We start from the raw sequence: 23,792 nt of genomic DNA, 5'->3' as shown, positions 1-23,792 counted from the left end.
TAGACTAGAGCTTTAATTAAAAAACAATAAGTCTAAGTCCTCCTTCTGTGCTAAAGGATAGTATCAATTATGCACACACACACTCATGTGCACACAGCATACACACTGAGGAAAGCTTGATGATCTGGTGTTGCAGGAGATAAAGCTCATTTTTGTTCTCGATGCTATTTGTTTACTAAAGAAAGTTACAACATTGGATGGTGGGGAAGGAAGTACCTATGACGTAGTGGAACTAGGAGTACACAGATGGATCCATAAAGTTATCTTCTGCCACCAAATCACTGCAAAGTTGAGACCTTCAGACAAATATCTTCTTGCCATTGGGTCACAGGGACCCCTGAAAGCAACTCAAGGACCAAGAGAGGGATTTCAGAGTTTTCTTTCTTTCTTTTGGTCAACCAACCCTCTTGGCATGTTTGAAAAATTGGCTTTCCTGAAGCCCCAAGTGCAGTTACATCTTTGGCCAACTGAGCCACTCTTGTTTAGAACCAGGGCTCCTTCAGCTAGCGCCCTGCACTGAGGAAGTTAGGCAATGTGTATCAGTTAGGATTTCGGCTGCATGAAACAGAAACCGGGTTACAGTGGCTCCATCCAGGATCAGGCTCCTCCTGGCTCTCTGCTCTACTGTCGTTAGCAGGTATTTCTGTCCTCCTCATGCCCAGGCTCCAGGAAGAAAGACAGAGGAAGAAGAAAGAGCAAAAGGCACCAGCCAGCTTTTTGTGGAGAAAACAGCAGCTTTTCTGAAAGCTCCATCAAGCAGGCTTCCATTTAAATCTCACTGGCTGGATCTACCTTACATCATTACCGTAAACAGCTAAGAAGTCTGGGGAACACAAGCTTTTCTGCTGGCAAATTGCTACTTACCCCAAAATAGGTTTTCTTTGTAAGGAAGGAGAGACGGGATATTAGGAAGTCAGCTGGAAGCGCTGGCCACAGAATGGAAGCACTGAGCAACGTGCACTGGCAGGTAGAGGACTTGTCTCTTCTATGCGGATATAATCCCCAAATCATGCAAATTAATGCCAGCACTCTATTTACCTACCCGTATTGCAATGTATATATGTGCTTAGCATATCGTTGAGAGTTCTTTCTATACAGAGCAGTTAGCAAAGTGTGTACACAGGGATTATCCAACATTCCTGAGAACTTCTAGTTATTTAACATTTAAAGTCAATTTTCAGTGGGTAAAATATAAAGTGTGGTGTGTTCTGAAAACAGTGCTTGTCACAAAAGCTAAAAAAACTGATCTAGAAAAATTGCTTTTGCCTGGAGGCCAAAATATTGGCAGACAATTGAGTGATGAGTTTTGTCTACAGTATAGTGAATTCCACTTATTCACGTATTTATATCTAGCCTGAAAAATGAAGGATTGTCTTCCACAGCTCGCTGTTGCTGAATGCACTGTAGTTCTTTTAGTGGAAATTGTTGCAGAGCCCAGTGTGAGTTTACTATGTATTAAATGACTTGGATTTATGAACTTGGACAAGCTTCAGACATTACCTACCCAACAAGGCAGACCAAAGAATTGTTAACTGCAAATAACTGGGCCAGTGAAAAAGAACGACTCATTCCTTCTGAAAAGGTCCAAGAGAAATAACTATTAAAGATACGATCATTTTCCAAAAGAGCTTTATTGCAGTTTCATGCAAGGCTTTCAGTTTTCCGCTCGTGTGGTGTGAGGGTAAAGCCAAGAGAATTGAGCTGGCATCTTCGTCTCTGTGACTCAGGCAGGTAGCTCTTTTCAAATGCACTTGTTAATCTTGTTAAATCTTAAGTACCTCTTGGTTTTACGAGCCATGCTCACTTTCTCTTTCAGCCCTTGTTGACCTTACTGTATTTGTGTGCCTTGAATGTCATATCATGAAAGAAGTGTACAGTTAATTCCAGAACAACATCAGGCTGAGGGTATGTGCATGGCCTGTATCCCAGGGTGCCCGTTGAATTCACTTTAAATCTATACGTGGCCGAACATATTTTAGAGATTGAATTGTGACCTGAACAGTTTTATTTTTGTCTTTATTTTTTAGAAAGGGAAAATGAATTTGTCCTAAGGCTGCAGAGGCATCAAACATGGGAGTAGAAAATATATTTAGTTGGTCCAGTCATGCTGAATGGAAACCTAGCAGTATCTATAAAAGTATTAGACATGCATATCCTGTGATCCAGTAATTTCACCTCAGTGTGGCCAAATGCCTTGAATTTTTACAAGAATATGTCCTGATTTTTCTGGTGAGTGTCATCCTATAAAATGGTTCACCTACTGGTAGTGAATCCAGCTCTTGGAATAGACAAGTGTCACAGAAGCAGAGGTGACTTCCAAATGCAAGGATTAAGTACAGACACCCTCAAAGTCCTGAAAGAGCCCACCTTTGGAGTGCTGCGTGGCATTGGGCTTATTTTCACTGGGTCTCTGCACAGTGCCCAGCTGATAAGTCACTGCAGGAAGGCAGTTGAGTATCATCAAAGGGCCAATAGGGATCATGAAGGCCTCCAAAACATCTCTTCTCCCTCCTTCCATTCCTCCCATCCTACCCCTAGACAACAACCCTTCACACTTATTCCCACTTCTGCCTCAATAAGGCCAGTCAAGTACAGGAAAACATTCTTCAGTGAAATCCCAGAGTGCAGAAAGAAGTCATTTGTCTCCTCCCCAAATACAAACTGTTGACTCCAGGAAACAGGGACATTTCTCTAAAACCTTACTCATTTTCAAGAGGCTGCGCTAGAGATATACTAGGCTCTAGATACATCATGTCTCTATACATTCTCCCAATTTTGGTGCACCGTAATAATGAGTTTAGAGTATCTCTTCTAAGCAAGATCTGTACTCGCTTGCAGCTGCTGTATATTACTTTTTCAACATTTATGAACTTGCTTTGATTTGTGAATTATTTAGAATCTTGTGCTGGAGGTACAGGGCAAGTTTCTAAAACGGCTTTTTGTGTTAGAAAGATGGGCAAATGAATAAATCAGGCATCAATGAATACATATACACAAATGAATAAAATATCCATAAGAGAATATGATAGAATCTATCACAAAGGAAAGAATCTGACAACATCAGGGTCAAAGAGGTGACATGATCAGTTCAGTAGCAAGAATGACCTCTATTCAGATGCTAAGCAGAATCCTTTAATCCCCTGGCTCAGAGGACACATTTGATCTGTTGGGAAGTTTACATGTCATATTGCCAAGTGTCATCCCTGCTGCCTATTTTTGCTAGGAGCACTTACTAGCAAGAGTTCGTTCGAGTTGGCACCATCTTGTTATATACAAATAAAAGTACAATGGAATTTCTCTAATGGGCCCAGAGAGGAGTTTTCTCCAAACACCAGATAAAGAATGTAAAACCAATTAATCCCGCTGGAGCTAAAACTCTTAAGGATAATGACTTGCAGTGCCTGAATTCCTCTAAACAAAAATAGAATTGTAAATTGGGTGGGGGTGGGGGGTGTGTATTGCTGTCACAGGGCAGCCAAGAAAATAGTTCCACAACTTGTGCATCATCCCCAAAAAACTTGCCAACCTTGGATTCCTTTCCTTACCTAAATCAGGTCTTCAGAATAAGAAGTCTAATTCCATAATGTAGAAAACAATTTAAAGATATCTTTAAGAGGTTGTATGTACATATAAATTCCAAAAGCATGATGGAGAAATGCTCTCCTGCCACTGGATTTCCTCTTTCCCCCCTGTGCCGGTTTGGATGTATTACGTCCCCCAAAACGCCATTATCTTTGATGCAGTCTTGTGTGGGCAGGAAACGTATTGGCGTTGATTGGGTTGCAGACTTTTGATTGGATGTCTCTTTGGAGACGTGATCACTGAACTGTGGGCGAGATCTTTCATTGGATAATTTCCATGGAAGTGTGGCCCCACCCATTCAGTATGGGCCTTGATGAGTTTCCTGAAACACTATATAAGCTCAGACAGAAGAAGCAAGCTTGCTACAGCCAAGAGGAACACTTTGAAGAATGCACAGAAGCTGAGAAAGTAGCTGCAGATGAAAGACAGTTTGAAGACAGCTGTTGAAAGCAGACTCTTGCTCCAGAGAAGCTAAGAGAGGACAAACACCCCAAGAGCAACTAAGAGTGACATTTTTGAGGAACTGCAGCTTAGCGAGGAAGCTCCTGGGAGAAAGCCATTTTGAAACCAGAACTTTGGAGCAGACGCCAGCCATGTGCCTTCTCAGCTAACAGAGGTTTTCCGGACACCACTGGCCATCCTCCAGTGAAGGTACCTGATTGTTGATGACTTACCTTGGACACTTTATGGCCTTAAGACTGTAACTGTGTAACCAAATAAACACCCTTTATAAAAGCCAGTTCATTTCTGGTATTTTGCGTTCCAGCAGCATTAGCAAACTAGAACACCCCCCTTTTCAGTCAAGTCCAAACTTAGCAGCTCTGGGGAGCAGTGCAGTTCTCACCTCCCACCTCCTGGTCTGCCCTCCTGGTTCTTCACAGTGTGGTTTTCTCTTTCAGACTCTTCTGAACATTGCCCAAATACAAGAGCACCCACACTGCCACCCCTGACCGCTTCCTCTCCTTCCTTTACCCTCTTGCCCCACGATGCTGCCTGCTTTCCCCTTTTACCTGCAGTCACTTTGCAACTGACAGAGCACAGGGCTGGCAGTCTTGCCCCCAGTTTTACAGCCCTCTTCCACCCATTCACTCCCTTGCCCTAAACTCCAAAGGAGGCCTTCTCCCCAGCACCATCGGAAAATCCCCACACATGCCATCTTGCCCTGGAATTCAAACTGTCCCTGCCCCTACACATACAATCCTGATAGATTTCTACAGGCAGGATTTAATATTCTAATTCAGTAGACACACCAAAAATTATCACATTTTGATGTTGTTCATAATAAATGTACCAGCATTAGGCAAACACACACACACATACACACACGCACCACCTTACACAGAACTGAATACAAAACTAAAGCACATCCCAATGTCAAAGTGCAATGCCCATATTGTTATTATCTTATGTTAGGGTATCTTCAACCCTCTCTATTCAATAAAAATAGCATAACTGAGTAGTTAGGAGCTCTGGTTCTGGAATCAAATTGACTGGGTTCAAATCCCAGCTTAGTTTGGCAAGTTACTCCTCCATGCCTCCGTTTTCTCATCTATAAAAAGGGAACAATAATAGCACCTACCTCATAGAGTTGTACAAGGGTTAAATGAGTTACTATTTGAGCAGAAATAGGGATGCCCCACCCAGATCACCTTCTAAGGAAGGACTTGCTGACCAGCTGCCAGCTGCAGGGTGTCTGATCAGCGGACAGCCTCCAGTCCTCAGTTTCTCCAGGGTCTGTCTCAGCTGCAGAGAGCTGCCTTGCCTAAGTATATATCTTTCCTGATGACTCAGCCAAGGGAAGGCATAAAGGCCCAGCCATTTTGGCCTGATGCTGTGACACTCTAATAGCCAACACTTACCTCCGGCTCCCTGCCAGGTTGGCTGAGGCTTTGTAGAGCCTGTGTTGTCGTTCAACTTCTTCTTGATTTCTCTCCCTTCCCTTCAAAGTTGTTCATCTCTAATTAGCATCTCACACCCCAAACCCTGTCTCAACCACTGTTTCCAGAGAACCCAACCTGCAACAGCATTTGTTAAGTATTTAGAGACGTGCGGGGTGCACAGAGAACAAATTATAAGTACTTGTCAAATAAAATGAAATAAGTACTCTGGAAAGGGAGCACCTTCATTGCTCACAGGTATTGAGCAAGGGTATTTTCTGATACTTCAAAGTTAGGTTAAAACATGTTGGCTAAAAAGGAGGATGTGAAAGGAAATGAAATAAGCTTCAGTGGCAGAGAGATTCCAAAAGGAGCCGAGAGGTCACTCTGGTGGGCACTCTTATGCACAATATAGACAACCTTTTTAAAGTTCTAATGAATTGGAATAGCTAGCAGTAAATACCTGAAACTATCAAACTACAACCCAGAACCCATGAATCTTGAAGACGACTGTATAAAAATGTAGCTTATGAGGGGGTGACAATGTGACTGGGAAAGCCATATGGACCACACTCCCCTTTATCTAGTTTATGGATGGATGAGTAGAAAAATGGGGGAAGGAAAAACAAAACAAACCAAAACAAAAAAAGGCACCCAGTGTTCTTTTTCACTTTAATTGCTCTTTTTCACTTTAATTTTTATTCTTATTATTTTTGTGTGTGTGGTAATGAAAATGTCAAAAATTAATTTTGGTGATGAATGCACAAGTACATAATGGTACTGTAAGCAATTGAATGTACGCTTTGTTTTGTATGACTGAAGTTGACCGTATGGTATGTGAATATATCTCAATAAAATGAATAAAAAAAAACACTGGCTAATGTCTAACATGATATGCCCCACACGCCATCTCAAATCAGGACTTCTCAGTGGTGGGAAGGACACCACAGAGCAGACCCAGGAGGGATTGCTCCCAGGCTGCATAACAGGAGGAAACGAGCTGAATCAGCCTTGGGAGCCTGAACTCTCCGCAGACATGAGATGAGATTTCATTTGCAGACCTGTGGCTTTGCATTATTCATCCCTTCATTCATTCTTTCAGCCAGCAAATCTTTACCAAGGGCCTAATTTGTGTCCAGTACCCACAGCTGTGAAGAGGATCTTACCTCCTGGTGTGGGAAGGCCATACCAGGTAATAATTAAAGATGGAGCTACTGTGTAGATGATAAGAATATAGTAAAAAAGCCGCTGGCTAGGGCCTATGTTAAGGAAGGCCTCTAACAGGAGGCAACATTTGAGCTGAGACTTGAAGGATGAGAACCCAGAAAAGTGCCGAGGGAATTCCAGGCAGGGGGACCCCCAAACACAAAGGCCCTGAGGAAGGGGCATGTTTGGCCTGATGAACACCAGGGAGACCAGAAGTGAGCAAGTGTGGCCTCGGGTGATACTGGGGAGGGCAGGGCTGGATTCCAGAAGGCCTTGAAAGCCATGGAAGGGAATTAGGATTTCATTCTAAATATCATGAAAACCCACGGAGTGCTTTTAAAAAGGCTTGACGTTACACAATTTATATTTTTAAAAGACTATACCTTGAAAGGTGAAATCACTGCTCTCCCCCCTACGTGGGACCAGACACCCAGGGGAGTGAATCTCCCTGGCAACGTGGAATATGACTCCCGGAGAGGAATGTAGACCCGGCATCGTGGGATGGAGAACATCTTCTTGACCAAAAGGGGGATGTGAAAGGAAATGAAATAAGCTTCAGTGGCAGAGAGATTCCAAAACGAGCCGAGAGATCACTCTGGTGGGCACTCTTACGCACACTTTAGACAACCTTTTTTAGGTTCTAAAGAATTGGGGTAGCTGGTGGTGGATACCTGAAACTATTAAACTACAACCCACAACCCATGAATCTCGAAGACAGTTGTATAAAAATGTAGCTTATGAGGGGTGACAATGGGATTGGGAATGCCATAAGGACCAAACTCCACTTTGTCTAGTTTATGGATGGATGTGTAGAAAAGTAGGGGAAGGAAACAAACAGACAAAGGTACCCAGTGTTCTTTTTTACTTCAATTGCTCTTTTTCACTCTAATTATTATTCTTGTTATTTTTGTGTGTGTGCTAATGAAGGTGTCAGGGATTGATTTAGGTGATGAATGTACAACTATGTAATGGTACTGTAAACAATCGAAAGTACAATTTGTTTTGTATGACTGCATGGTATGTGACTATATCTCAATAAAATGATGATTAAAAAAAAAAAAAGACTATACCGAAAAAATAAAAAAAATAAAAAATAAAAAATAAAAAAAATATAAAAAAATATAAATAAAAATTAAGACTATACCGACAAATCCCAAGCTGAACATTGAAGACGGGAACCAAGTTTCAATTTACTAAAAGATGTGAGTCCTTGGGAGACACTTGCTTGAAGCATTATGTAATAATTACTAAGAGCTTTTGGGTGAACCTGTGGCTGTTTTATGTGCTGATAGGACACTGAGAAGCAGCAACATTGCAGATTAAAACCATCTCTAGACCTGGAGAAACTCTTCTGCCCACATTCAGAAACTTCCCCCATCCTCTTTCCTCACTGAGCTCCTTCCTTCTTATTTCTATTTATAGCATATCACCTGGCATTGGATAATCTGGATACATCATCTGGAGCCAACCCTTAGTTGTAACTTCTCTAGAAGAACTGTTGGCTATTTTACTTTGGCTTGAAAGGGTGTGATACTTTTTTCTGCCTGTCCTGGCTCTCCCGTCAGTCAAAGATGACTAAAAGAGAAACAGATGAGTATTAGCCTCCTGCAGGATAGGAACTTACCTGCTCCTGCCTCCCAAAGAAGGACTGACCCTGTGTACGTGGTATTTGTTTGTTTTTAATTTTCTCTTTCAGGCTGGGTGAGAACCGACGCTCCTTGGTGGGAGGAAGAACCTGCCTGGGAGGAAGAGGGAGCACTGATCTACTGGAAGGAATGGGAGTTGCCCAAAGAGCCAGGAATGAAGTGGAGCAACCTGTCTAGGGGAGAAGCTGGGATTATTCGGGATACAGGCCATTTTGTATCATTAAGTGCCCAGGTGATGGACGTGTAGGTAGGCAGAACTTGCTAGGAATTGAGTCATGTGTGGTAAGATTCCAGGTTATTGTCAAGGAAAACACCAGTTAGCAGAGAACGCTTTAAGGAATAGAAATTTAGTACGTGCACCTCTGCCTCCCTTCTCTCCAAATAAATATATATGGTTTCTTTCTTCCTCATGATGGACTTTTCCCTGGCATTAAATGAATGGGATCAAAAACAAACACACACTTTGCTTCCTCTTCCCATATTACTTTTTTTCATTCCTAGTCATTAAAATGAGTACTGGCTTTTAAGAAAAACTGAACTTTCCCTACCCTACATTCACACATACATAGCAGGCAATCCTAGAAAGTCCCGTCCAGCCCAAACCTTCCTGAATTTATGGAGTTCCAACTAACTCTTAAGTTTAGAGGCACCAACTAAGGCCAAGGTTGTGAACAAGTGAAATGTGATGATTCTAATCAATGTAGACTGCCAATTTGAACTTCTTCCTCAGTTTCAAGCATTTTTAACTCTTCACTTACCTTTCTCTGTGGGATAAAATAATCATTTTGCTAATTCAGGCCTGAAATCAACATGTACCAGGTAAACTGAATTTAGATAGAAAGTGAGTTATCTGATTCATGGGTGGGAACAAGCACCTGAATTCAAAATATTTCATTTTTATTTTCTGGGGTATGTTTCCATGTCGGTTTCCAGGTTGGAGTTTTTAGATCCATTTGGACTAAGGTCGATGGAAGAGGCGGTATGCAGAAAAGGACACTACAATAGAAGAGCTATATCTCTCATATCTAAGAAAAGGGCATGTATTTTAAGTGCAAGTATGTTTCTCAATTAAGAAATTACTAGAACGGCAACTAAAACAGAGCCTATCTCAATAAATATTTGTTGAATGAACATAAATTAGCTGTGTTTTCTCTGAACCATTTTGGGCAGTCAAATCTGGGTGCCAACTTTAAATTCCCAGGTTTTTCCTGGAGATGGTGGGTGCAGATGCTGTGCTATGCAAATCCCTATTCTGTACAGTTCACAATTTAAAAAGAATGTCAAATACATTTCCTCTCAAAATCAAATGACCACATGGCAGCCTGCCTGCTGCTTTTTTCCTCCTCGTTAGTCAGGATTTCCAAATTAACTGCTAAATCTGACTCTTGGTCTCCTTACATCCAGCCAACCAGGGCAAGTTTCCATAAAACTACAAACCCAAGAAAACCCTTCACACTACTTGACGACAAAAAATAAAATCAGAGAGGCAATAAAAAGGAGGACTATAAACCAGAAAATGCAAACAGGAATGTCAGGCAGAAGAAAGAAAGCGTAATTAAGCCAGGGACACCGCCGTGCAGTCCTGTCGTATTCCTTATTGGGAAAGGAGCCGATAAACAGACCCACCTCGTGGAATTGCCGGAAGGTGAGGCTGGAGCCGGGAAGGTGCAGAGGCACATCCCCGACTATCAAAGTGTGCACAAAGCTGCTGGAAAGAATCTTAAAATGTCTCTCATCCCTGTTGCCGGTTCCGAACGTTGGAAGCAGTGATCTCTGTTTCCCTCCTTGCAGAAGGCCTTCCCTGTCCCCACCAGCGTGGGTGACAGCTTTTGTTCCCATTCTCTCTGGGGAGGGGTGGGTGCATCTTAGGCATGCTACAGGGCCCATGGTGACATCCCGAAATCCCCGGGGGTAAGAGGCTGTGAACTCCGCCTGGGAATGGGCTCATCATCATCTTCTTAAGCGTAGAGGTTGTCTGAAATCAATCCTTCCTGCGCTAAGTAATTAAAACACAAGCAGGAGGCTGGTTCTAGCTTCCTCATAAATAAACTGAAAATAATGAAATGTTAGGAATTGGCATTGACTGCCAAGTTTTATGGCTGTGCCCTAATTACTTTGGTACAACACAATTTTTTTTTTGTCTAACATAACTATTTACTTCCTAAAATAATTAAGAATTCGAATCATATAGTGAAATACTTTTTTAAAAAACTAGCTTGATCTATGTTTGCCCTCCTACCTATCCAGTAAACAAAAGAATACTGAGATTGTACATTTTGCGACCTATATGAATATTTATCCTGAGCAGAGACTGGCCTGACAAAAACAATTATGGAGAGCTGAAAACCGGGCTGGGCTCATAATACTGTGCTTTGTCTTATGCCTGAAAACATACAATGGCCCTTTGGCCCTGGGGGTGGAGGGGCTAAAGTCACAGGATAAACAAGATAAACCCTTGGGATGCTTCAATGTAATTAGATTTAGGGTTATGGGGAGCCCATTATGTTTATTGCAAAACAAATATGACTATATTGCAGAGCAGAATGCAAAATTCAAACAAATTTCTCAATATTACACAGACATTCTGAGCTGGCAACTCCACCGGCAGGGGCCCTCACAGGTCCTTCATTTTCAGGGTTCTCAGTGGAACCATTTGCAAAGTGCTCCTGAAGTATCAGAAAACAAAATCTTCATGATATGGGAATGCTCAGGTGCGACTATGGTTTTCATTAATTTTCTTTTGGTATGGTAGGAGTATATTGGAAGGAATGAAGTTATTTCAGGATGTTTGTTTTTCCCATTGCTTTGTTTTGTTTGGAAATGTTTTTTATTTGATAAATAATTTTTAAAAAAAGAAAACAATGGCTTGCCAAATGAAAAATAAAAGGTGCTTATGACATGCATGTTTCTACTCTAGATTAGATGGGATAAATTTCATATTATATACAAGCATACCTCAGAGATACTGCAAGTTTCGTTCCAGATAACCGCAATAAAGGAAATAGTGCAATAAAACTAGTCACATGAATTTTTTGGTTCCCCAGTGCATTTAAAAGTTACGTTTATATTATACTGTAGTCTATTAAGTGTGTAATAGCATTATGTCCAAAAAACAATGTACATACCTAAATTAAATATGACACAGAGACATGAAATGAGCACATGCTGTTGGGAAAATGGCACCAATAGATGTGCTCAACACAGGGTTGCCACAAACCTTCAATTTGTAGAAAATGCAATATCTGCAAAGCGCAATAAAGTGAAATGCAATAAAGCAAGGTATACCTGTATAAATATGAAAAATAAGAAGCTGAATGCATACACATCTCCTAGATCAGTGGTTCTCAAAAGGGGGGCGATTTTGTGTCCTGCTTGGGGAGAACATTTAGCAATGTCTGAAACCTCTTCAGTTGTCGCAGTGGGTGATGGGGTGTGGGGTGGAATGTCACCGGCATCCAGTACTCTTCATCTTATAATGCACAGGACAGTCCCCCACAACAAAGAATTTTCGAGCCTAAAACATCAACAGTGCTGAGGTTGAGAAACCCTGCTCTAGGTGAAGTGTCTATACATTCAGATAGCGTCCAAGTGGTTTGAAGGTTGGGTTCAGGGCTCATGGAATAGCCTAAGAAGGTGGTCTGCGAGGGAAGTGTGGGGGACAGAGGCACACGTCTACCCGGTCTAGGGGAGGAGACAAATGCCAGTCTCTGGAAATAGGGGTTCAGCTAGTTGCCACCCCGGGGATGGAAGTGGGTTTAGAATTCAGGTCAGGAACAGAGCTGCAATGCAGTTTTTGAAGACTTGCTTTTGTGGGACCGTGGACACTGCTGCTATGCATGTGGGAACGGGTATGCCACCTCCTCCAGGAAGCTGCCTTAATCCTCCAAATGGGGGTGGATCTTCCACCATCAATGCTCAGGTTATATGTTTGAGGCCTTTATTATTTTACTTGCTATATTCTGCCATTGCTCCCCAGAGTGGGCAGTAAGTTCCTTAAGGACAAGATTCATGCATGTTTAATTATCTCTCCTTGGTCCACCATACTATAGCTCATAGCAATACTCAAAAAAAAAATGGTTGCTGAATTGATGCAATGCTTCATTAACCTCCCAGTTTTAGAAATTCTGCATGCAAACATTTGAAAAGAACATAAAATAAGAAGAGAAAAGGAATGTGATCTGCTGTTCTCTTCTGCCAAGATCATTTAGCGAAGTCCTTCTTCAGAGACCTGTTTTTACTTCCTTTTCAAAACTAATCACTCATTTAACTGCCCTTCCCCCATCTTTAGTTTTTTAAAGAGTTTCCAGTAGTAATGCAGTTTATCTTGGAATTTCACTGTTGCATTTCAATAAAGAGTCAGAATCTTGGTTAATGTTTTTAGACACAAATGCCTGTAAACAGGCATAAAGCAAAGTTTGCTTAACCTTCTCTGTACAACTAAGAAAATTTTGTTTAATTTAAAGCTCTGCAATTCATTAATTTGCTAATTTTTTCCCCTGTAAGATGTAGTTTGACTCTTCCTAGCTTTTGTTCTAACAAAAATTCATTCACGTTTTCTTTCTGCTCTCCATATTCAAAATTAACCATTCTGTAGACTGATTGACAGAAACAGAATGAAAAGAAATTTCCATATTAAAGCATTCTGGGCAGATTCAGTACATTCCTAATCTTTACATTCCTAAAATGTAAGAAGCTCATTGTAAGCAATCCAAATATCTTAAACTCCACTTACAAAACAAATCAAAGTGCTATTCTTCACCCTACCAAACCACCTATCCAAAGATTCAACCCAAGATTATTTTCATTCAGCATCACCTACTCTCTAACCCATTTAAATTTAGATGGAATTTACACAGCTTTTCAGGAACCATAATAGGTTTCTAGGAACTAAAAGGGAATGGTGAATGAGCCCAACCCCTTAATTTTGCAGGTGAGGAAACTGAGGCTCAGAAGTTGGTAAGAATCCTAAAAGCTACCTAATGATAACAGCTAGCACTTACCAAAGGCCCGCTGCACCTCACATCTCCACCGCTCCCACCAAGACTAAACTACCATTATATCTTGCCTGGTTTGGGGCAGCAGCCTCCTAAATCCTGCTTCCACCCTCCCTCCTCAAACTCCCCTCCTTCCAAAGGCCACTCCACACTGCAGCCAGAGAGATGCATCTACAGCAAAAGGCAACTTATCACTCCTTGCTCAGAATCTTCCAATGTCTTCCTATTCTTCCTCAGCATAAAAGTCAATCCTCACAATGGTCTATAAGGACTATCCATTTTCAACTTCAATCGCTGCATTCCAGCCATAACACTTGCTTCATACACTCTACCTCTGCCACCTTGTACTTGCAGTTCCCTCTGCCAGCAACCTCTTCCTGCAGATATTCAAATAACTTCTTCCCCCCTTCCTCCGGGGGTCTTCCCAAATATCTCTTCACCAGAGGTGGCTTCCCTGACCACTTTATTCAAATAGCACCTCCCCCATCTCCTATCTCTCTCCCCACTTTTCTGCTTTATTCTTTTTTCTAAGTTTTTTAACCACCTGCCATATTACGTATTTATGTGTTTATTGGTTGTCTTTCCCCCACTAGAATGTAAGCTTGAGGAAAAAAAACTCCCTGCTGGATCCTCAGGGCCTGGTCCATTGCAGGCACTCAGTATTTCTGGAGAATAAATGCTTATCATGTGCTAGGAACTGTTCTAAGGGAGGCAGAGGACCCAACTTAATCCATCCAATAACCCAAGATAGGTATCACCATCATCACCATCACCATCATCATTGTCATCATCTCTGGTTTACTGATGAAGAAACTGAGGCACAAAGAAGTTTAGTAACTTGTCCAAGATCACCCAGCAAGTCCATGGCAGAACCAGGATCTGACCCTGTTATCTGGTTCCAGAGCACAGGCCTTTCAACCACCACAATGTACTATGACACTATTAGCTAATGACAAAGAGTTATGTCAACGCCTTTTCCCTATACCAGATCCTCAGAAATTGAGGTATACTAGCATGTGCTTTCAAAATTCCAATGGTGTCCTATAACTGCCTAATATTTAAAATAATGAATAATGAATCAGGAGCAAGAATGTCAGTCACAGCTGTGCTGCATGTCAATCTCTAATTCAGACAACCACGGCCACAGAGGATATGACTGGGGTCAAAGGGTGCAGGTCATTCTCCCTCCACCACTGAGCTGACCATCATTAATGATTAGCTCTGGTCCATAAAGGGAAAATTAAGACACAAAAGTTGTAGTGATGTTCATGGCCACCACACAGCCAGTAACAGCACCTGCAAGAGCCTCTGAGGGCCACTCGGGGACTGCAGTAGGTCACACAGGCTCCCTGCTTATTAGTGCTTGTTAGTGAAAAACACCCTGGTGAGTCACATAGTGGAATGTTTAAGCCAAGGATGTCACCTAATAGAGGGCATGGTGCTATGTCTTTATCTGAGAAGTTACACGATCATCCTAATATGGAAATTGCCATAAAAGAATTTGTGCTTTGGGGAAAAAGAAGGGTGTATCCCCTAGGAATTACTCCAGATAGGACATCAGGGAGATTTTCAATGAGAAACCTACTACCCCAGGCTGGACAGGTGACTTGTTAAAAATCAGGGTGGAATGGAGGCTCCCTGAGGACAGCCACTGTGCTCAGTTTAATTTTCTAAGACTTAGCTAGACCCCTGCCCCAGAAAGCCTCCAGGAACCCCCAGAGACCTTCCAAAGGAAGAGAGGCCCGCTCTGTATCTCGTCTCCCAAGATACACCCTATCTTGAGTCCTCTCTGCCTCTTTCTTTCGGGTCAAATATTTATTTCTGCAAGCCTCAAGCCCTTTCATTAAGTATCTTTCAACCCTAGAGAGCCGAATGCATCTTTCCTTCTACTTCGTTGGAGTTCTCTGAAAGGAATCCTGCCTTGCTTCGCGCTCCGGAAATGCCCCGTCCCCCACCTTGTCTAGACCTCAGCCTCCCACCGTCCCACCTGCCTCCCCACCTGGCAGAAGTATGGAGCGTTAATGGTTAGGGTGTTCTGGATAGGGGTGGGAGTGTCACAAGCACCTGTCACCCGGCAGGGCCCTCACTTCGCCAACCCTCAAGCTCCACCCAGCCTCCACCGGAGAGCGCCGACAGGGACCCCGCCCCGCCGCACGCCCCGACCCGGATAGGACCGTGCCTCCCGCCCCGGCCTCCCGCCACCGTCCAATGGCGGAGGGGCAGGGCAAGCTGAGCAAGCCGCGGCAGTCCAGCCGGGTCCCCGCCCTGTACCCGGTTGCCGAGCCGGACACCGGTGGCCTTTAAATGCCGCCCAGGGACAGCGCGGTGCGGCCCTCGCCACCTTCCTTTCTCGGGCGGCAACAGCCACAGCCGCAGCCGCAGCGCGAGCCACGACTCCGCAGTCGCGGTCGGGACAGCTGCCCCCACCTCCGACCTCCGGGCTCGCGCCGCCTTCTCTTCCCCCTCCTCCCCCTCCTCCCCCTCCTCCCGGACTCTGCCGGCCGGGTCAGCGCCGGGCCCCTGGGCGTGTGCGCGCGCGCGTGCCCGTGCCCGTGTGTGCGCGCGCGCGAGCCAGCCTCGGACCCGCGCCCCCGCCCGGCGCAGGACGGCCCCGGGATCCCGTAACGCGCGCGCGCGCGCCGGGTCCCACACTCCCCCCGTGCCCGGCCGCCAGCTGTGCACCCCGCCGGGCTGTGCAAGAAGATGGCGGGATCGGTGGCCGACAGTGATGCCGTAGTGGTGAGTGTGTGTGGAGGCGCGCACGAGGCGCCCCCTTCCCGCGGCCCCGCATGCCGTCGCCGGCTGCTCCTGCTGGGTTGGGACGGAGAAGACGTGCAGGCCCGGCTCGGCGCCCCCCGCGTGGGAAGGTGTCTAGGGTACCTGTTAGCAGGAACCGGCTGCGCACGGCGAGTGTCGGAGGCAGGAGGATGTCCTCGGGCTGGGAAGGCCGCTGGGCTGAGGGGTAGGGTGTTTGGGGGCGGACGGCGGGGGCGGGGACGACCGACAGCACCCCCTGTGCCCTGCAGCCGCCGGCCAGGTGTGTGCACGTTGCACGTGTGAGTGTGCGTGTGTGTGTGGACGGGGCGCGCGCCTCGCTTCCGCCCCGGAGGTCTCGGGGATTCCCCCCTTGGAAATGGGTCTGGAGCCGGCGGCTCCCGAGAGAAGTTGAGCGCCGCAGCTCCACTCCAGCCACGTCCGGGACAACAGGCCTGGGCGACAGCGGTTCCAGGAGCATTTGCGGTTGAAGAGGGGCCTGCCCCCCTCCGATGCGGGGTTCTGACTCCCGGGTGGCCCGCGACCTTGATTTTGATCTGGATCTGGAGGGTCTGGGGACCTTCAGAGGGTCTGCTTCCGCAGGTTGGGGGGAGAGGGGGTTGTTCTCGAGGGTTGTGAGGTTATTTGATGGGCTGGGGGGCGGGCAGCATCAGCACACGGTGCCTGTGTCAGCGGAGGGCTGCTGGATTCCTCTAGATTTATGTAGGTCCCCCTCCCGCCCCCACCTCCCAAAAAGAGCCTATGGAAAGCGAATTTGTGTGCTTCTATTTTTAGAAACTAGATGACGGGCATTTAAACAACTCCTTGGGCTCTCCAGTTCAAGCAGACTTGTACTTCCCACGACTGGTAAATGATTTTGTTCTGTGCTCTGTGTCTCTGCCCTCTTCCTTTCTTTTCCTTGCGTTTTCTAATAGGTCAGATCCTCAGATCTGAGGGTTTGGCTCTTTCCTGACAGGATGTAAACTTCCTGTTTGTCCTCTCATTATTGCAGATAGTTCCATTTTGTGGGCACATTAAAGGTGGCATGAAACCAGGCAAAAAGGTGTTAGTGATGGGCATCGTGGACCTCAACCCGGAGAGGTAAGGCACAGCGCTGTCACTGGCAGAATTACCAGGCAGTCCCGTCCCTACCCACTCCCGGTGGTGGTTCTGTGCTCCTCCCTTTCCTCTCCTTGTGGATACTGTGGCTGGATGGAAATGCCAAGAAAGTACCATGTTCCCATGAAAAGAATGTGTATGAATCCCAGCCATCATTTCTTGAGGCAGCTATTTATATCAGAGATTATAAATATAGACCCACATTTTCTCTTTGACCCTTGGGGAGGTCAAAGAATTTTTTTTAATGGTTTTTAAACATGGGGCTTGAAGCTGGAACTACCAATTTGAAATCCCTAATTTTATTCATTTTCAACTCCACCAAAGTTTTCACCAGAGCCTCCTTTCGGTAAAAGAGTAATCTGGTTTGGGAGTAATCCTGCTTCTCCTTAGTCTAACGTCTGATAAAGGGAGTAGCAACCTGTTAAAAGTAGACAGACCTAGAGAGGAAGGAAGAAATAAGGGAAACTTGTGTTGTGTTTAAATGTTGCTATATCCAACCCTGGATAAAGGAGACTTTTCTTTTCAGCTTTGCGATCAGCTTGACTTGTGGTGACTCGGAAGATCCTCCCGCGGATGTGGCAATTGAACTTAAAGCTGTGTTCACAGACAGACAGCTACTCAGAAATTCCTGCATATCCGGAGAAAGGGGAGAAGAACAGTCAGCAATTCCTTACTTCCCATTCATCCCAGATCAGCCATTCAGAGTGAGTACCTCGAGTGCCACAGCCCTGGCCACTGCCAGGGAGATGCTGTTCTACTTATCTAGAGTGTGCCAAGAATACTTTAAGCAGCCAGAATTTCTGCATGTCCAGGAAATTTGTCACCCAGTGGTGGGAAAGAAAAAAACAAGATTGTAAGAGCTTCGTTTGCCAGTGTGAATTAATACATGCCATAATAGCTTTTGGTTTTACATTTAATAAATAGACTCAGATTTACATGTGTAGATTGTTGAGAATAAATTCTTTTCTATGTAGTCTCCAACACAGTACTATCTGCCCCAAAATATCTGATTGGTTAATATAGATTTTAATAAGTATCCAGAATTTTCCTAATTTTTTTCTCAGCCTTGAAGTAGCATTAAACCTTATGAGTTATGACTTGTTAAAGAATATAGTGCTTATCTTTTCGTTTTCTCTGTTTCCTTTGCTGACGAGGCCATGTTCAGGATCTTGTTTCCCCCTCTGGGTTAATTAGCCTTCGTCATTTCATGGTCATGGGCTGTGTGGCTGGCACATTCCTTCCCTTGGCCTCGATCAATATATATATAGGCATCCCACTATTTAGTGGGGTGGGAAGTACAACTTCCCATCCAACCAAGCGTTTGTAGCAGCACCTTCCTATATGAAGGACAATGTCAAAGAAGAGATGCAAGTCAGTAATAAGTTCGGAAAAGGTTTTCTGACATATTGGAGCTTGTGTTGAAGTTGTCCTCATTCCATCTTATTAACCATACATCATAACAGTGACAGCTCATTGAAGAGCTCTTGCCACATATACGCCAAATGCAGAACTACCCTTAACCTGTTCCTCTTCATCTAAAAATTTACGAGGGCCTTATAAAGCAGCAGTTATTTGTCTTCCCATCTTGAAGCCTGGAAGGAAAATAAGAATCCATGACTTGCCCAGGATTACATAATCACATCAGTGACAGAAGTTTTTGCCCTTCTAATCAGTCTGGATAAGGCACCCCAGACCCATTAGCCCTGCCCGCCCCCCAGTATGGCAATATTTTCCTCTCGGATGTGACAGTTTCTTTATGGTGAATTTTAATGTATAGCTCATGAGTGAGTAACCAAAGCTTTTGACTGCCAGAAGAATGTAAATGCTCCCCAACAACGAAATTGAAGAGGAATAGGCTTTTCTTGGGGATATAATTTTAGTAATAATATGAATTAAATGTGACTAATATCATATATGGAGTCTCTCCTTACATGGTGAATACTAATCCTTTTAATAAATATATGCGGCAGAACCAATAATTAAGCGCTATGGTGAATTACTTAAGTTAAGGAAAAGGAGAGGAAAAAGATTTTATCATATGGAATCAGTATTTCTGTTTGGCTTAACAAAGCCTTGTTAATTACATATCTTCAGTCCTGTGCTAATTAGCTGTGCAACTTCTCAGCTTTACTGTTTACCACGTTTGAGTGTCTAGACTATTATTACATGCTATTGATGGGTATGAATTCTGCATCCTCGAGAATGGAATAGAAGTGTTCAGGGGATGACAGTGGAGGTATTAAGTGCCATAAAAATAAGTCTATGTAACTTTACATCATTTTCTGGAGTACAGAGAGAGAGAAGGGAGAAACAGTGAAAGCATAAGCAATTTTAAATCTTTGAAGGATATTGAGTAGTATAGGGCAACAGTTCTCAAAATGTGTTCTCCATACTAGCAACATTGACATCATCTTGGAACTTGGTGGAATTGCAGATTCTTAGATCTCACCTAGACCAACTGAATCAGAGATTTGGGGTGGGGTCCAACAATCTGTTTTAACAAGCCTTCTGAGGAATTTCCGTGCACTGTAATGTTTGAAAACGACTGGTGAAGGTGTTTCCTAAAACGAAGTGGTGGTGGTTCTCCAACAAAATTTCAATGAAATTATGAACTGAGATTATTATTTTGTTTCTTGCAGGTGGAAATTCTTTGTGAGCACCCACGTTTCAGAGTTTTTGTGGATGGACACCAACTTTTTGATTTTTACCACCGCATTCAAACGTTATCTGCAATCAACACCATAAAGATAAATGGGGACCTCCAGATCACTAAGCTTGGCTGATGTTGTTTAAACCACCTCTGTTTCAAATAGGATCAGGTGCCACGACTCTCTGAGTGCTGGTCTGGAAGAAATGTCTTAGCAAGATCTGGAGACTTAAAAAGAAAACAAAAACAAAAGGCAAGCTTCACTGTCTCGTTTCTGTGCAGTTTAAACCCAAAATGGCAACCTCAACTGTGGTTTGCCCTTCGGAAGAAAGCTGTTGGGACAAAGACACTGAGCCATTATTCCCAGAACAAAATAATACACTTATGCTGGATTTTATTTAGACTACACTAAAGTGGATTTATGGTGATTTGTGATTGGGTAGAAATTTATTCATCTTTTCAAAGCAAAGTGATGCTGAGAAACAAAAGTGCTAATGACTTAAACGGTACACTGAAATCAACTATCATTTCTGCACTGAAGTGGAACTGTGTAGCACAACCGACATTTTAGTCAGGGTATTTACATAGAATGTAGGTTGTTGAAGGTTTGTTTGGTTTTGTTTTGGTTTTGTTTGGTTGGTTTTTGTTTTGTTTTGTTTTTTTTGCATAGCATAATGTTAATTCAGATTTTTAAAGCTTTCTTGTAGTTATTTATTTATATTCAGTGTATGTATTAGAGAATGAGCAGTGTCTCTGAGCATCCAGAACAGCAATTTATGAACTTTTGAATGTATAAATATCTTAGGTCCCTGGGGGAAAATTATGTATTACAATCATGAAACAGGTGAATTTTCACCTAAAAGAATTGAGTGTGCCCTCCATACCCCTAAACTTAGGATTTCTTGCTATAAATTGCTGTAGGTGCTTTTGGGAAACTTTGCAACATTTCGATAAAATTGCTTTTCAAGTTATTGACCATTAAGTAAAATTCTATTTACATTGCTTTTTCTCCTTACTGTGAATTAGCACAGTATTGGCTTCCTTAAGGCTAATTAAATACTTTTCCCTAGATTTACATATTAGCTCATTAAGTTGTTATTAAATTAGTTGAAAACACCTGAGAGGTGATCGCATAGACAATTTGTTAAATGACTACTATATAAACTTTTAAAAGTATAATATGAAAATGATTCTGGAATGCAGTATAAAGCAGAAGCAAATGGCCCCATATAACTTTCTCGGAAATCATTTATATCAATTTAAGCTGTTAGCTCATCGTATAACTTCTTTTATGTGACCCTCACCAACATCACCAAGCGATGCCTTTGGAGCTTCAGAGTAGAGGACACTTACTACTGTGTTGACACTGCTGAGATATTAGGATAAGACAGGATCCCGCTTAGGAAATGATCCAGTTAATCTGCAAGGTTAACCCCCAGGCCTCCAGATCTTTGAGTGCAGCCAAGAGTGTGGATGCTTCAAATTAAGCTGGAGGAGTTTCTTTGCACCTGTGGAACTGATCAAGCAGTAGAGTGCCCTGCTCCAGCCCAAACCTGCAGAACTGTAAATATCACTACAAGGCAAGGACTGGTTGGAGTCCTGGGTGCTGGGCTTCACAAACTGCCTTGGCCTTGGAGAGAAGGCCCCTTGGCATTGCTTTGGTCACATCGTGGGGGAGCAAAGAAGTATGGTGTGGGGGTGTATTTCTATATAATTTAGATTTGATTTGTACAGCACACTGCGTCTTGCTATGACATGTTCTTGTCCTGCTTTGCTTTTGAGTTTTTTACACAACATGCAGAGGCACTGAAGTGGCCATGTCATTTTCACGTGTCGAGAATGTAGACAGTGTTTCAGTACCAAAGTCTAAGAAAAACAAAGCAAACTAAAAGTTTGAATTTTTTATAGGTGATGTGTTTGGATTCTTATCAACTTTGAAACTGTTTAGCACAGTTTCCATTGTGTTATTTAAGAAGATACTTTATCCCACAAGACACTGCTGTGTATTGAAAAACATTACATACCAGCTGAGTTATTCAGCCTGATCGGCCTTCAGGGCTGTTTTGTGGCTCCAGGTATTTCCAAGTTCGTGATTAACTTCTCATGGGCTTGTAGAGCCATTAAATTTTGAGGAGTGTTCGTAGAGAGATTTAGAGGGCACCCTGGGAATATACTTGTAGGGGTGTTGAGTCTACTTATGGGGGAAGCCCCTGTGGGAGGTCTCCTTTGAATAGCCAACTTTTCCCACCCACTGCATAATTCAGCAGAAACTAGCCCAGCTTGGAGTGTAGCTGATTGGAGCTGACACTGTTCTCTCTACCTATGAGCTAACTCAATAGCAGGCAAGCTCCCAGGCAGCTTAACTTGACGCAGTGTTAACCCTCTCATTTCTCTACGAGATCAGTGGGAACCTCTTGGATGAGCCTTAGGGATCCATCTAAATGAACTGATGATTTGCATCAGGTATAGCTGCATTATTAGGGGTCTAATCTGGCTGCCCTAATCGTTTGCTTGTAAACCAGAAACAATTTTCACATCCTTTCATTGGCCTGTGAAGTCTAAGGTGAGAATTTCAGGAGGGAAAGTGCAATTTAAGGCTTCACAGGAAGGCATTTGGGTTATTTTGAATTATTTCTGACCAGAGCACTAGTTTTGCAATATGACCAAAACCAAGGAATATAAATAACAATCAGGCTCTGGGGGAATAAAAGGCAGGCTTTAGACTATCTGTCCGTTTTCTGCAGCAAAATCAAAGTGAATGTGTGTATCTACTTAAAAGTTAATAAAAGTGACTTCTACTTTTTGGGCTATCTCAGAATTGTCTTAAAATTATTATTATTATTATTTTTTTTTTTAATTTTGAAGCCCCATTTCAAATCTTGCCAACCTCAGTTCAAAGACCCATAAGAGATCACTCTTAGAATTGATGGTGATTTGTTAAAATGGTAAATCCTATCATTTTTATTTTTAAAAAATCCAAAAGGGGAGGAGGCCCTATAGCCTTGACAGAAACAGCCTTGGCATTTTTCAGCATTAACATATAAATAACGTTCTTATGACATATTTTCAAAGAAACACTTTCTTATTTACTGCGTGGTGTAAAACATTGCTAAATGTGTTCTTACATGATTATGTCACTGCTGAAAGTTATTTGCACTATAATAAAGGAATTTTCTTAAAAATGGTCTCCTATTTTATAACATGCTAAATTGGGCACTGTAGGCTATATGGGTTAGCAGTATCCCCTCACTTTGACACTCTTATCCCACAACCATCTGTGTTGATAAACTGTTAAAAGAGAAGGAAAGTGTCTCAAGGACCCTCAGAGACCCCGAGAATCTTATGTTGTATATGTAGTGTGTTCTTTTTAATATTTTACACACAGGGAAATGCACTTCGATATACAGTTACATGTTTTAACACATGCTTAGATTCATATAACTACCACCATCAGGTTACAGAATCTTCCCAGCACCCCGAAAAAAATTCTCTTGTGCTGCCCCTTTGTAGTTAAACCTGCCTTCCACCCCTAATCCTTGGCAACCACTGATCTGTTCTTCTCCCTATAGTTTTGCCTCTTCCTGAATGTCATATAAATGGAGTCATATAGTATGAATTTTTTGATGCTGGCTTCTTTTAATTAGCGTAATGTATTTGACAGTCATTCATATTGTTGTGAGTATCAATAGTTTTTACTAATCAGTCATATTCCATTTTATGGATATTCCAGTTTCTTTATCCGTTCACTTGAAGGATACAGTGGGTTCTTTAATAAATCATTAAATATGGTCTTAATATAGTGCATTCACAAAAGCAAGATTTATTTCTCTTGCCTTCTCTTTCTTTCCTGGGGCTTGAATGATTAGGAAGGAGCCCTGATTCTTATGCTGTTTGGCCTACAAGTGAAACTCTATGGCATATAGAAGCATGCCCAGCTTCGGTTATGGGAAGGTGAACAGAAATTTAT

At 43.0% G+C, this 23,792-nt stretch overlaps 1 protein-coding gene and 1 long non-coding RNA gene across 2 annotated transcripts in view; one reads left to right on the top strand and one right to left on the bottom strand.

Annotated features, from left to right (window-relative positions):
* LOC119512578 overlaps window positions 1–16,343 on the bottom strand; it is a 50,786-nt gene extending 34,443 nt beyond the window's left edge. Inside the window, exon 1 of the long non-coding RNA XR_005212407.1 lies at window positions 16,186–16,343. This is a non-coding gene — a long non-coding RNA (uncharacterized LOC119512578). The remainder of the gene's footprint in view (window positions 1–16,185) is intronic.
* Window positions 15,862–22,640, top strand: LGALSL (galectin like). Its single transcript, XM_037807336.1, has 5 exons — window positions 15,862–16,044; window positions 16,855–16,926; window positions 17,072–17,160; window positions 17,705–17,882; window positions 19,818–22,640. Exons 1-5 carry the CDS (start codon window positions 16,009–16,011, stop codon window positions 19,959–19,961), a joined length of 519 nt encoding a protein of 172 aa, XP_037663264.1. The 5' UTR covers window positions 15,862–16,008; the 3' UTR covers window positions 19,962–22,640.
* The last annotated feature ends 1,152 nt before the right edge of the window (window positions 22,641–23,792 follow it).

The sequence above is a fragment of the Choloepus didactylus genome, chromosome 17, assembly GCF_015220235.1.
Source record: "Choloepus didactylus isolate mChoDid1 chromosome 17, mChoDid1.pri, whole genome shotgun sequence".
NCBI classification, from domain to species: domain Eukaryota; kingdom Metazoa; phylum Chordata; class Mammalia; order Pilosa; family Megalonychidae; genus Choloepus; species Choloepus didactylus.
Note: the sequence above shows the minus strand (reverse complement) of the source record. Positions and strands in the feature narration are given on the sequence as shown.

Coding starts and splice junctions, on each gene's coding strand:
- LGALSL (XM_037807336.1), top strand. CDS start 16,009: ATGGCGGGATCGGTGGCCGACAGTGATGCCGTAGTG. Junction 16,045..16,854: donor CCGACAGTGATGCCGTAGTG/GTGAGTGTGTGT, acceptor TTCTATTTTTAG/AAACTAGATGACGGGCATTT. Junction 17,883..19,817: donor TCCCAGATCAGCCATTCAGA/GTGAGTACCTCG, acceptor TGTTTCTTGCAG/GTGGAAATTCTTTGTGAGCA.